General features: G+C 40.4%; 1 protein-coding gene across 2 annotated transcripts in view; it reads left to right on the top strand.

The window, feature by feature from the left end:
* Positions 1–15,323, top strand: part of rbfox3a (RNA binding fox-1 homolog 3a) — a 257,697-nt gene that overhangs the window by 119,379 nt on the left and 122,995 nt on the right. For both annotated transcript variants that reach the window (XM_077733851.1, XM_077733850.1), the window contains exon 4: positions 8,071–8,165. In XM_077733851.1, coding sequence (XP_077589977.1) covers positions 8,144–8,165 — 22 coding nt within the window. In that variant the 5' untranslated portion in view covers positions 8,071–8,143. The remainder of the gene's footprint in view (positions 1–8,070; positions 8,166–15,323) is intronic.

The following is a 15,323-nucleotide window of genomic DNA, read 5'->3' as shown; positions in this document are numbered from 1 at the left end:
AGCAAATCAGCTCGTTTTCCAAATGTCGGGTAGCAAAAAGTCAAAAATGTCAAGTTGCAAATGAAGAAGTGCAGGTGTGTTAAACTTAGTCAAAATAAGCACTTGCTGCCATCAACAAGAATAAAATGCCAGTGTGCTTTATTTATTATTTTTTGCTTTGTTATAGCTAAAGTTGTCAGTATCCAGCATTGCACACTCCCATTATACTTGCCCTCAAAGTGCTGCTTGTAAAAGTCATTCCATATTAAAGTCCTTATTGTGTATTCAAGCGCTGGCTTTTATTAGACTATTCATTTTGTAGTCTTATGATTTGTATATAATCTGTTTACATGGCGTGTTGCATTTGGGTGTACGCACCTGATCGATTGGACTGTCTAATGTAATATTTTGACACACTCAGTGATTTCACTTTTCGTTTCTAATCTATCACGTTAACGTTATTAATTCATCGGTTGCCATTGACTATGGCGGCCGTCCAATTCATTTTAGTGACTCAGCTTAGGTTGGTATGGGTTGAGGTGCACTATGGGGGTGCTTGGACGTTTGGTCGCCGGTCTTTTGGTCCCTTTTGGTCACCGGTCAAATGGTGACAGAGAGTTTACTGTTATATTATATTCATGAGAGAGAGTTTAATATCTAAGATAGAGAGTTTAATATCTAAGTACTGTTTAATATCTAAGTACTGTTTTATATCTAAGTACTGTTTAATATCTAAGTACTGTTTAATATCTAAGTACTGTTTAACATCCAAGTACTGTTTAACATCTAAGTACTGTTTTATATCTAAGTACTGTGTAATATCTAAATACTGTTTAATATCTAAGTACTGTTCAATATCTAAGTACAAAAAGACTGGCAACCAAAAGGGACCAAAAGACCGGCGACCAAATGTCCGGCGACCAAACATCCGGTCACACACTATGGTTAATGCAAGATAAAATTGATCATTGAAGTACAGGCTTGATGCAGTATTTGGTTTTGCAGAATTGGACGTTGTACACACATTTGTTTGCATTTATGAGTAAATGGTTCCATGGTGGAAAATGGTTTGGTCGGTCGAATCAGGATGGCGGTCACAACAAGCGCCAGCATCGACCAGTTGCTGGGCTCTTCCATTAGGTCTAATCAGGCACGTTCTTTGGGCTAAACGACGTCTTCACGTTTGAATAGCGAACGACGCGTGTTCCTTCTATTAGCTCGCAGCTCCTCTCAATTATGTTCCCTGGTCGGACTCTTGTCGGACGCTAATGAAGATGAAACGCTTTAATTTGACCATTTAATTAGTTCATATTTAAGCAAGGTATGCTACGCCACTCTCCAGTGCTTTTTTTTAATAAAAAAGTTCTGTTATACCTCAAAAAAATCTTCAATATCCCTTCTCACTGCAATTTTAAGGTGATTAGTTACAATATTACAACACGACTGCTTCTATTGTTTTCATTCTTAGGACTTTTTTGACCAAAAAAGTACTACATTAAAGGTTAAAAAAGTGCACGTACTTAAGATAGATTCATTTGGATTGACGTTTTGGAGAACAAGCTGCACGATTGCTAAACATGCAGAAGGCGTCAGTGGAATCAATGTGGCGGCTTCACTAGCCACCCTTTATCATGTTAATATGATTCCCATTGACGGAAGACTTTTTCACGCCCGACTTTCCGTATCGATGCCGTCTGAATGCCATCGCTCTTTGCCGACCGTCGTTTCGCCGGATGCCGCTCTTGATGTTCTCTGCCCCCGCCCCCCAACCCCCCCGCAGGCAAACGACATGAAAATATTTCATGTTGATGCACAGCGGCTTCAGTGCGCCATCATTTTTATTTACTGCGTATTTACAACATCCACGTAGTATACGTATGGTTGAGAGAGCCAAGTAAATTGGATTCTAGTTTCTTTCCTTCAATTTTCATTATAAATTATTCTTAACATATAAAAATGTGTTTTACTTTGATAAAAAAGTCAGTTCATATTATAAATGTATTACCTTGCAAGTTTTGGTTTTTAAAATATACCTTTACTTCTTCTTGAGTTATCTTGTATAGAGACATACAGATTTGAATACTTTGCCTATAGGTACAAATGATATGTATATACTGGCCACTGAACATGTTAAAATAGGAACTTTGGTGGAAAAAAAGTACTTTTGAAACCAGTTTGTCTCAGAAAGAAGAAATTTGTTTCTCATGAGTAAGAGCTACAAAAAAGTCTCAGCTTTTTTAACTGTAAGTGGCCAATTTCCACCATTTTTTTCTATCCTGAGGTAATTTTGTTGTTATAAAATTCATTTCCCACCACCTGTTTGATGTGGAGACATAAAATGACGCAGATATTGTTCATCCTTCACCAGAAAACATCTCATATTTGAAAATACACAGGAAATCAGCTATTTAATCTTCAATTTGGTTCTTTCTATGCCTCGTTTCAATAGTTTTGCAAAATTCAGCTTCATTTGGGAACACAGAAATAAGCAGTCACGTCCATTTTGGGAAAAGACATAAATAGACAAAGAAATTCAACCATTTTCATTTCAAAGTGGCAAGTTTTCGTGACTCAAGAGGCGATATTTTTGTGGATTTGTGGCAAAACAAAGGCTCAACAAGGTCAGAAGTGTTGTGCAATGAAATCCAGACCCCAAAGGCATTCCTCAATGCCCCCTACAGCTATAGAAAATGCATTTCCCGCCAGTCCAAGGAGTAGTAAGCGATGTAATTTTCCGCCTTCGAGAGCTCGGCGACAGCTGCTGCGAACTTCCTGACCGCCAACTGTTAGCAGCACGAGCAATTAAACGCCAGCGTAATGGTCGTCAGACGGCAGAGGTTGATGCGCCGACTGACGCCGCCTCGTCCAATTGCAGGCGGCCTCATAAAACATCTCAATTAGCGGCGAGAGGAGCCGGCGGCCAATCGCCGCGTGGCGAAACAGCGAGGCCGCCCGGTCCCCGCTGAGCTCGGCGAGCGAGGCGACCGATCGTCTCTGCCGCTGCCAGAGACTTTGTTTCAAAACGCCGCAATTAGTCATCTGGCGAGCTTGGATTCCAACGCGCTCTTCATAGCGCGTCGTCTCCGAGGAATTCGTGCTAACTCGCTGAAACGTGGCGGCCAATATTTGGCAGCGCTATTGCAACATTTGGTCTGTATTAGAAAAGCGGGGTACAGTACAGTGCTTGTTCATATAGTATTTTGTACCCTGTGATAGTCATTAGTGACACCGAGAGTCTGTTTTGACTAATTTTGATGAAGTTGGTAATGGTTGTTACTTGAATTTTCAGCTCTTTTGGGGTAAATTCATTCCCGAAGCAAATCATTTGTTGGTACATAGGAATTTGTGACGGAAAATGTTATATACTGAAACGTTGTAATGAAATTAGACTTGGGCAGTCATTATTGGCTTCCAATCGAAATGAATCAGACGTCAATTGACGTCAGTGGTAGTGAATGTGTAAATACTGTACTACATGGACGTATGTTTAATTAGCAGTGGTGGGTTGTTTAATTTTGCCGTCTATAGGCGAGCGTCCAACCACCAGCTGGGATTTAATGTGCCGCCATGCCATGGATGTGAAAACTTGCCAAAAGTAGAGATGCAAAAGTGTGAATTCCAAGTAGTGGCGGTGTTTAGCATCCAGACGTGCAGCTGGATGCTAAACCATGGCTGCCAGAAATGGCCGAATTTCATTCCTCGGTCTATGATGAATTTTTGAAGGTTTTTGCTCACAAAGATGAATCTTGACAGGACAGTTCTTGAAAAAAATGACTTTGTTTTGGCAAATAATTGGTTAGAATTAAGGTATACGTGTGTTGTGAAGGAGCAGTACAATGTACATTGAGTTGTAGCAAATATTATATCACAAACCTTTATTTCTAATTTGGAATTCTATCTGTTGCATTGTTGGTTTTTACTTTAAATAACATTGCACGTATTCTTGTCATTCCAATAGCATTTCCAATTCATTCTAATTAGGAAATAATACTTAATTGAGTTACAGGCATTGGTTTCATCTACAGTAGAATTACTTCCTGTTTATATTCAGTTGGCCAATTGGAGAAGAGTGACCTATTATGGTCTGTTTGGCTTTTACTTGGAGGAGTCAAAACTGAAAAAATTGATTCGGACTAGTGAAAAACAACACTTGAATGTGTCCATTCATTAACACACACACACACACATACACACTCAGTGGCATTTCTGGCCTCTGGCGAAGTCGTTGTTTAATCAGCGGCGCGTTTTAATGGCGCGTCAGTGAAAGGCTGAAATACGACGGTGGGCTACCTGCTGCAAACATTACGATAAATCCCCTCCGCTCACCGCTTGGCGTCGCCGCCGTAAATCAGAGCTTCGCAGGGAGGCGGCAGCCAAAATGACAGCTATTAAAATAATAAATGGGATGATTCATTTCCGCCATTAAAGATTTCAAGGTATCGTGGGATCACTGAAGGGGGGCTTCCTAAATGTTTGGGGAAGGGGGCACTTTTTTAGGGGGCCTTGTTAAGACTCTCTTATGAAACTGCAATCAAAGTGTCAATAAGTACAATTGAAAGCTTTTAGAAGCGTTAATAAGTGCAATTAAAGGCAGACTTGAAGTATTTGGCGGCCAAATGTATGCAACAATAAGCGCATCGATATTAATTACTGCTTTAATCGGCAAAAAAAGTGCTAATTGGCTGAATTAAATCATCAATAAGGAGAATGAACTCATTAATAAGCACAGGTAATGCATTAAGAAGATTAACTGAAGAATGCTAAGTATCATTCGAGTTTTCGCGATAAAATGTTCATCAGTAATGAATGAGTCTAATGGACGATGGCGTCCAATCACGTGTTGTCGTTATAATGTATTCGAAGTAGGCGGATAAGCTAATTTTTTGCTGCCAACCCACCAAGTTTAAAATGATTGGACATCTAGTGAAAGCAGCAAAGATTCTTGCAAAGTTTTAATTAGTATTTTGCCCCAAACTTAAAAGTGACACGTAATCCTTAAACTCGTTGTTGAAAACTCTTAAAAACGCCACATGAGCAATAAACATTGTTCCATTTCTTTGGGAAAACTTGGGAAAGAAGGTCATTAGTCAGCCATCACTATAAAAATGCTCCCTCCTAGTGCTCGTAAATAGAACTTTATTGAAAAGCTGCTCTTAAATTTGATGGAGAGGCTTTAAAAAGGCTTTTAAAATGTCAGAAACAATTCTTTTCTATTGGCACGTCCTGGTTTTTTAGGCATATGTTACTTGGAAATTCGATTATTTTTGGGAGATTGAAACGTTGATCTGTTGGAATTGAATTTGTGAGACGTAAATACGTGAAACTTGAAAATTAAGGCAATTATTTATGTTTATACAGAATATTTTTGGGTAGAAAGTTTTGTTTTCACTTAAAAAAGTTTAAAAAGTGGAAATATGATGACTTTTTTGTATAATCAGGACTTTATTTAACATGTTTTGAAGGAATCTTTACTTAACAAAAGTTAATGTATCTGTTCTTGACTGGTTCTGACATTTCATCGGAATTTTTCTTGGTATTCGCCGACTTTTGGAATTATGGGTTATTATAAAAAGCATTTTTTTTTTTTGTAAGAAGGTCATCAGTGCAAAACTTTGGTAGGAATGTCAAAGAAATTTCTTGTTAGCTGATCTTGATCAAAAGTTAATCCGTTCATCCTTGGCTCGTTGATTGTTGCTACAAGGACATTTTTTAACGTGTTTTGAAAGGATGTCGATTAAATATCTGTTTGATGATTTGGATCCAGTTAAGCCATTCGTCCTTGGGCCATTCAAAAGCCGTGCACCAAATTCTACCAGAAGCTCTTTTACTTTGTAGTTTAGAAAATGAAATATTCACCACAAAAAAAAAAAACAGGTCAATATTAAAACAAACAAACAAACGGCTTTGAGTGTTCTGCTGATATTTCAAGGAATCTACCTTTTTAAATTTGACATTACAATGGAAAATCCTGGCAGTTTTTATTAGACCTGTCAATGAATTTTCAAGAACTTTGATTCCTTTTAGTTTCTACTCAGTACTAATGTTCCCTTTAATTTTTTTGTCGGTCTGGGCAGAAAGACAACCGTCCTTAGCGCACTGAGTATCAATGTGAGTGACATCATTCATTGCTCGCTATGAGCATACCAGTATTGTACCTGCCATAAGCAGGTGTATGTCAATGTTCACTCTAATTTTTCATGTAAAACATGCTGTAAAACATGAAAAACATAAGAGTGGACAGAGGTACTGCCACTGGGTACCGCAAAAACGACACCATCATGGGGAAAGGGGTAAAAAAAAAACACGTTTGGATTTTATTTACTGCACGCCATATGATTGCTGCTGCGCAGAGAAGATGAGAGTACCATAAGAAAAAGTTTGTTGTAATTTGATGAGGGTCTTTTCTAGATTTTCATTCAATTGAATGGTTTTCACTCCAAGCGTTTATGAATGGAAAGCATTTTTGACATTTTTACCATGTTTTGCTGAAAGTTTTCAGGCATTTAAATCAAAAACATTCTTTTAAACAGCATGTCAAATTCATGACAATTTTCACCCATGTTTTGCAGTTCCAGCAATTATTTTACCCATGTTTTGCGGTTCCATCAATTTTTTTATCCATGTTTTATGGTTCCATCAAGTTATTAGGATTATATTTTAGAGCGAAATTTGTTCTCTGATACTAAGTGGTCTTTGTAGGGGTCTAACAATATGAATCTTGCCCTGCAGCGGCAGTCAAGTCTCACATCTGCTCCCTCCATTTTGCTTTTTCTTTCCCCCGTCGACAATGGAGCGAATCTGAACCTTTGCCCACTCAGTATCAATCCTGACATCGCCTTATGGAAACCAGCGGGTTTAAGATTACCGACTTCCGTTGGACTCAAAACTCGGTCGCTGGCAGCTTTCTCACTCCATTTTTTTCGTTTTTTTTTGTAGCTGGCATGACGTTTTTCTCCCGCTCTGTTGTCGACGCAGCCTTTTAAGCGCGGCGGTCAATATGCTAGCGTTAATATATTATTTAGCGCCCGTGGGTCGTCGTACGCTCACGTGGTTGCTAATCATGTCGAGGCAGATGTCTGGCCCCTCCCTTTTACACTGGTTAGCTTCTCCTTCTGCAAAATTCATCTCGTCCCTCTTTTATTTATTGACCCTCACTCCTCAATTAGTCAATCCCCAATCAAGCAGAGGGAAAGGAATTGCTTTTAATTACTTTTTATAAATGACAAATTGCTTTGGAGCGGGTTGGACATTTTTTTTTGAGGGGGGGTGGGGGTATGATGGGCGTAGAGTTTCGCCCAGATGAAATCGATGCTCGCTCGCTCGTTCTTTTAGTCGTGGTTCAGCAGTGGGATTTCTGGGTTGGAGCCAGGCTGCGTACTTGCCGACATCCACCAGTCAGCAGAAAAAATAAATAAATAAATAAATAAATAACGCCAACAGCAGAACACACGTGAAGGCTAACACGTGCAAGAAACAAGCTTTGGACAGCTCATTTTCTCTGAATTGGGTTTTTCAATTGGATTGGATAACTTTATTTATCCCGTATTTGGGAAATTTCATTGTCACAGTAGCAAGAGGGTGAGGAGGGAGGAATAGGAAATATATTTTAGACATAAATAGATAGATAATAAGTGAGTTAATACAAAAGTACATGAATAAATATAGAAATAAATAACCAAGTTGTTGAAATACATGCACATACATATACATACTTGCACTAGATTTAAATGGAATAAAATGTTCTTTTAATATAAGGTAAAACTTTCATTTTTACTACTTTACTCGCTGGTAGTCCGTTGCAGCATGTTCCTGTTCCTCGGCTGCGTGAAAGAAAACTATAGAAAAAGAATTATCAGATCATAATTTTGATTCATTTCAATTTCATCCATAATTTTAATTAATTTAAGGCTTAAACTGACATGACACATAAATGTTAATTGTTGATTATTTCAATATTTTGATTGTATTTTTATTTGTGGTGAATCTGAATTCTAAAGTTAATTTTTTTCTGATTTTTGGATGTCATTTGTCAAAATATTGTCCACCTTTCTTGATCATTAATAACAAAAAATGTCTTTTTCACCTTTTCAGGCTTCTTCCTTCCGTTGAAGCATTGGCACCGAGTCTATTGACGCCGTTTCAGCACAACCATCTTTACCCGTACATGGAGACCTCCAGCTGGGCAGGTAGGACCCCCGACCGAAACCACTAAGCTTCCTACTGAGTTTTACAACTGTGAGGGATTTGTGTAGTGGGGAATCACAATGGTCACAAATCCCAATGTATCTCTTCATTCGCTGCAGTATTTCGTCGCGGCGTCACACATTCCGCGCCCGCCATCTCGTAACTGCCGCGCCTCGCCACCCCTACGTGCAGCCATATTGTGCCTAATGCGTGCCGAGCACCCGCCGGCGCCGCGGCGAGGGAGCCACGCCGGCCTCGCCGGAGTCGTGGAGCAGGTGGCGGCGAGTTTGCGCCGGCCCCGGGCCGATTCCTTGGGAACGGGTCAAAATGGCCATTTGAAAGCAGTTTAATTATCTGTTATTGCCGGGGTAATGACGGAACGCCGCGGTGTGTAGCTGCTGGGGGGCAGCGAGATGACAATGCACAGATGTGTTTAGGAGTTGGACTTTTCAGGAGTTCTTTCTAGCAATCAACTGTTGAGGTGAATTTTGCCAATGGCCTTTGGTGCCGGTTAAATATAGAAAATAAGGATGTCACTTGGGGATCTTTTGCGTGCCCGGACGTTTGGTCGCCGGTCTTTTGGTCACCGGTCAAATGGTGACAGATAATTTACTGCTGAAACCAGCTCACATAATTATATTTATGAGAGTTTAATATCTAAGAGAGAAGTTTAATATCTAAGAGAGAAGTTTAATATCTAAGAAAGAAGTTTCATATCTCAGTACTGTTTAATATCTAAGTACTATTTAATATCTAAGTACTGTTTAATATCTAAGTGCTGTTTAATATCTAAGTACTGTTGAAACCAGCTCTCAAAATTATATTTATGAGAGAGTTTAATATCTAAATATCTACTGTTTTCAACAGTACTTAGATATTAAACAGCACTTAGATATTAAACAGTACTTGGATATCAAACAAAACTTGGATATTAAACAAAACTTAGATATTAAACTTCTCTCTTAGGTATTAAACTTCTCTCTTAGATATTAAACTCTCTCTCATGAATATAATTTTGAGAGCTGGTTTCAACAGTAAACTCTCTGTCACCATTTGACCGGCGACCAAAAGACCGACGTCCGAGCACCGATCTTTTGACAGGCATTGTGTTTCCGTGCTATTGACACACAGTTTATAAAGCTCGTTAGCCCATTGCCGTTAGAGCAGTAGGAAGTTTGTTGATCTATTTTCCAGTTTCCATGTTGTAAGTGGTAATATAACAAAGATACGTGGAGGGAACGTAAAAATAGCTCATTTTTAGAGTATATCTAGTTCATCTATCAACATCAACGCCAGCTTATTTGTTAAGGAGAAAAAAATAAAGTGTAGCCAATTGTTTCTATCTCTGTTTTTACATTTGGAGAAATAGTCTACCAACGTGATAGCCATATCAAAAGTTTAGTGCAGTAGTAGACCAGACCTTGATCAAGTACAACTCCAATGGAGAGAATGTACTTTAATAAAGTGGAAAAACTGCATTTTTCCCCATGCTTAAAAGTCCTAATATAAGAACTCAGCTATATTCAACCCAGGAAGAGAAGCAGGTATTGTCTTATTCTCAAATTGAGAATATATATGCCAATTTTATCCTTTTTATCCTCACCTGTATCAGCGTTTGTATGCAGTATGCATCGGCCTTTTTATTCCTGTGGCCAAACAATATTTTGTCTTTCATTATAGGTCAAAGAAATGAGTAATTTGCATATGTGAGCAACCATTTTGCACATGGTCATTTGTACTCGGCCTTGTATTTCCCTTCAAAGCAGGCAATATAACATGCAAATCCCTTTTTTTGTGTGCAGCTTAAAAATAAGCTCTCAAACAAATTCCCTTTTTTTAAATTCTGTCTTACGTTCTTCAAAATTGCCTCACAGGGGCTAAAGAAACTTTTAAACGTCTTGTAAGTCTTCAATCTCACTTGCTGGAACCTGTAGAAACCTGTGTAGAATACATACTTGATGGCATATTTTAAATTATCATCTATGAATGTCAACAAGTACTAAACAACCAATCCATCAAATTAGACTTAATAGAAAGGGTTTTTTCTTCTTGGGCACTTATTGGAAGGAGTCATGTTCATTTTTAGTGAAGCCTCGTTATATTTAGTACTTCATACTTCTGTATACTTTTGTATTTTCTCTTCTGTTACCTCATTGGCTGCCACGGACGGCCATTTCAATCCAGTTTGACGAGAATTGGCAGGCTTGGATCGAATAATTTGCTATCCATCACCATCATTGGCAGCCGATGATTTAATGAGCCCTCACATTCCCGCATCCTCGTTTTTTTTTTTTTTCGTCAATTGCGGCGTGTTGGGAATCTTTCCCAATGGACATCTACATGCGCCTGCGCCTTTAAGAGAGGCGAAGGAGCGAGGCGGGCGACGGGTCGTCCACTCGCTCGCCGGCTGCCCGCGCCGGCGGGAAAGTGCTGACGGCAGGTGTTTGCTTGGTAGCGCGCCCATTAGAGGGAGCCATAAATCCTGGGCTCTCCGGGCCGGGCTGTGTCAGCAGTCCGCTAGAATGAATTGATTTTAAACGCCGCCGAGAAGAAAGAAAGTGAGAGAGAGAGAGAGAGAGAGCCAGCCGGCCGCTCTTTAATTGTCTGGCTCTCCTTGCCGGAAGCGCGCCGCCGACCACGCTGCACTCCAACGTGTCACCGACATGGCGGCCGCCCCTGGGCGACCCCTCGCCTTTGATTTAACGTCCAAAATATCAAAGAGTGTGCAGTCTTTGCTCTCAAATACAGACGTCGCTTGGAGGAGAGCCATCCATTATGTGACTACTTCAGATATCAAGTATCTGTTGTATATACAGTAGTTATGGTTCAGTGGAAGCAGCCGCTGTACAAGGGTCCTTGGGCGCAAAAACACGCAACCCTAAATTGCCTGAGGGTCAGTATTAGAAATGAGAGATGTCAGACACTGTATTAATGGCTTCGACAGAGATGGAATGAAATAGACGTATCTATTTTAGACATTTCTGGCTAGATTCGGAACTTGGATTGTACTCAAGACCGAGATTGGATAAGAACTAGGACAAGATGTTTGGGGTTCTCGGACGTTTGGTCGCTGGTCTTTTGGTCGCCGGTCAAATGGTGACAGATTTTACTGTTGAAACCAGCTCTCAAAATTATATTCATGAGAGAGAGTTTAATATCTAAGAGAGAGAGTTTAATATCTAAGAGAGAGAGTTTAATATCTAAGAGAGAGAGTTTAATATTTGAGTGAGAGAGTTTAATATCTAAGTACTGTTAAATATGTAAGTATTGTTTAATAATATGTAAGTATTGTTTAATATGTAAGTATTGTTTAATATCTAAGTACTGTTTAATATCTAAGTACTGTTTAATATCTAAGTACTGTTTAATATCTAAATATTGTTTGATATCTAAGTACTGTTTAATATCTAAGTACTTCTTAATATCCAAGTACTGTTTGATATCCAAGTACTGTTTAATATCTCAGTACATTTGACCAGCGACCAAAATACCGGCGACCAAACGTCCGGTCACGTATGTTTGGTTGTTGGGACCAAAGCTAAGATAAACCAGGAGAATATTTTTTGTATGTTGTTTAGATTGCAGTTGTGTACAAGGTAATGGAATGTAAGACCAAAATAGATGGTAGTTTTGTTCAAATGAAGTCATTGGCTCCCATTGACAGTGATAGACATTCCATTTAATTGAATTGGTAGGCTTGCCAGTGACTGATCACGTTACAATGGCACCCAATTGGCAGCCCTAATGGACTTTTGTGCCTTTATGCACGATTTTGCCACCTTCATCTTAGAAGCGTTGAACAAAATAACGACAATGGAGTCCCCTGACAGCGGCATTTTTTTTTCCTCCACGGTGCGGCGTCCTCTCCGCCTCATTACGCCGTTTAAAGAGGCGTCGCTTTCCAATCACCCGCCACGCTTCGGCCAAGGGGGATCATACATCAACTTGAACGCCGTACCCTCCCCCCACTTTCACTTTTTTTTTTTATTTTAAAAGGGTGGTAACGTTAATAATACCCGTCCGTGAGTGCAAAACACTCACGGCAAGTTTACATCCGCCATGTCATATTTGACTTGTGCTGGCGGGGGGGGTTGGGTCGCCTTAAGTCTGGTGTGATAAACGGGGTTCAACTTGTTCTGGGAACACCTCGACGAGCGAGTAATGACGCTTTCTTTGAACCTTTTCTTTCTTCAATCACACTTGATGGATTGAGTGGAAGGAGGCGATCATCTGGCGCTTAGCGGGCTCACTGAGCATACTTTGCAACCCCGCCCGCACCCCCCTTTGCGCACCCCCCCCCCCCTACTGATTAATGATATCTGCTGTGAGTCACCAAAAGCGGAAATTAAGTATTTCTCTTTAAATGTAACATTTGTCTCCTTTGCCGCTGTTGAGGAAGGCATTTGTCAAAATCCTCCGGCTTTGGGCTGGCGCTGGATTTCCTCCGGGAGCGCGCTGAGAATTACTCCCTACTTTGCCATTAATGGCATTCTGTGTTCCCCCTTTTATGCCTTGAATCCACTTGCTGCCCTTTCACCTGCACTGCGTATAGAATAATCAAGTAGGAGAAACAGTGGGGGGGAATCAAAGCAGGATCCGGGCTTGTTGACGGTTCGGTTCTGGTATTGGAACCTTTGGGCCAAAAAGCACTTGATGCAAGATGTTTTAGATCTATTACCATTTCAATAATCTTAGTTGGATTGGATTGGATAACTTTATTCATCCCATATTCGGGAATACAGACACAGAAAAAGACATTTTAGACATAAATAGATAGTTAATAAGTAAGTTAGTAGATATATACATGAATAAATATATAAATAAATAAGCGTGTTGCTGAAAGTTCTGGGATTTGTTGTGTTTCTGGAGAAAACTGATTTTGTATTTTGTTTGTTTGTTTAAATTCAGTTTAATATTTTATTAATTTTATTATTTAATATTTTTATTGGATTGGTTTGGATTGGATTGGATTGGATTGGATTGGATAGGTTTGGATTGGTTTGGATTGGTTTGGACTGGTTTGGATTGGTTTGGATAATTTTATTCATGCTGTATTTGGGAAATTTCATTGTGACAGTAGCAAGAAAAAGTCTGGTTATAAGTTACACATTACAGTCGAAAGGCATAAGAGTGTGCAAAGGTACTGCCTATTTGTGCAACCACATTTGGATTTTTAGTTCGTATGCAAATCACATTAGATTCCAGACCGGTATTGAACCTCATTTTGGGGATCGAGGATTCCTGTTGCATTAGGTAGAACACACCTGATTCACTTGTTGTCCAGGTGAGCAACACAACTAAATTTCCGTTAAAATAGACCTGAACAGTACCTGTATTAAACCCTCCTGCTCGCTTGGCCGCTCGATATTCCGCATGCCAAAGAATCAGCCGACAATGCAGAAACAAAGCCATTGGAAACTTAGCCATCTATTTCATGCGACATTTTACCGCTTTGTCCCGCTATCCGAATGATGAGCGGTGGCACGGTGGGGGGCGGGGGCTTCACCTACGGGGTTATGTCCGGTCAGCCATCTTGAATAAAAGTGCAAATCACAACGCCAGGACCCCGGTTTCCCCTCTAGGACCCTCATAAGACCGGGCCTGTACTTTTTTTTCCATCAATGGAAATCTAATTGCTTGAAAAGCGATCAATGCCGGCTAAATTGGTTTTGTGTCGGGGCGAGCTCGCAATAGAAGCCGCGAGCTGTTTTAATGCGCTCCGCTTTTGCATCCTAAATCACGATGATATTCCGAACAGGGCCGCCTTTTCGGTGGAGACGGGGGCTAACTTTGCTAGCGTTAAGGGAGGGAGGAGGTACTCTATGATGCCGCTAATAAAAATCACAGCCCTTAATTGTTTCTCCAAACTCGTAAATTGCACGGCTTAATGGGTTAATAAGCGGCCTCGAACCGGGACTTTGGGGAGTTGCTTGGCGGGTAGGCGGGGGTCGGGGTGCGCCAGCTCCATGTTGCCGCGACCGCTGATAACCCTCCAGTGATCTGATAGCGCTAATCCCCTCTAATCCTTAATACACTCTTTAGCATGCTGCTAACTGACAGCAGTCGATGGCTCAGTTGCCGCGGCACTACGAATTCACCGCTCTTTGTTTTCTTCTTGCATCGTTAGTTTCATTCACGGATTAGGAGAGTGTAGGGTTTCAAACACGTGGTTGCGTTTCCAATAAGGACTTTACAATTAGGGTATTGATCAAATCTCAGTTTCTAGGCAAAATTGGCCTCTAAAACAACTATTGGGGTTTCCTCTAAGGGATTTAAGATAGGAGTGGAGTTAAGTTTAGTGTTTTGATGGGGTTTCAAACAAGGGTTTGGGTTTCAGAATGCTGGGTTAGGAACTTTTATCTGTCTTCCTCTGTTCCTTTGTTTTCCTTTCCAATCTCGACTGACCATACCGCCCGCAAAGTGGTCTTTCAGAGTGGTTGTGGCCCCCATCTCGATGGAGAGTTCATTGACATGAGCGAAACGTTCTGGGAGACCATTCTTCACAGTCTTATCTTTTTGGGATCAGTGCCGACAGTAGCTGGACCCGGACTGTATTTGTGTCCCGTCGTAATTGCGTTGTAATTGATCCCAGCTTCGCAGTAAGTTCGATGGGCTCTGACGTGTGCTTCTTGCCACTCTTATCTGGTAAGACGCTTGCGGGAGTTTGTCGCCGTAAGCAAAAGCGAACACAAGCTTCAACAGCAACTCAAGAGAAAAAAGGAAGTGAGAGCGGCAAGGACAAAAAGTGCTCTTGTTGTCAGGTCACACTTGTGTTCACTGAGTTCTTGAATACTTTTGAACAACACGGCAAATATGAATCAAGTGTCTGATGGTTAGGACTAATAAATAACATTTAAATGCAAATGTGACATAAACAAACAACGATCTTTTCTCACTTATCTTAAAAATATCTCCGTTCGGTCTTTCTCATCTCACAAAATAATAAATTAATGTCACTGCATGTGTGCTACTGATGCCAAACTAGTAATTTGGTCTTAAAGCAGCTCTTAAGTAGTAAGAACATTTGTGTAATTGCACATTCATTACAGCCTATTCCGAAGTTTTTTACTTTGAGACCACCAGCTTTAGGCCATTTTGACTAAACTTCACTTCAAGCTTCCGATAGCAAGCCGGCACCTCTGAGTCCAATTACTGCATGG

Source organism: Stigmatopora nigra, chromosome 15 (genome assembly GCF_051989575.1).
Source record: "Stigmatopora nigra isolate UIUO_SnigA chromosome 15, RoL_Snig_1.1, whole genome shotgun sequence".
NCBI lineage: Eukaryota > Metazoa > Chordata > Actinopteri > Syngnathiformes > Syngnathidae > Stigmatopora > Stigmatopora nigra.
The sequence above is the reverse complement of the archived record's forward strand: the minus strand, read 5'-3'. Positions and strand labels throughout refer to the sequence as shown.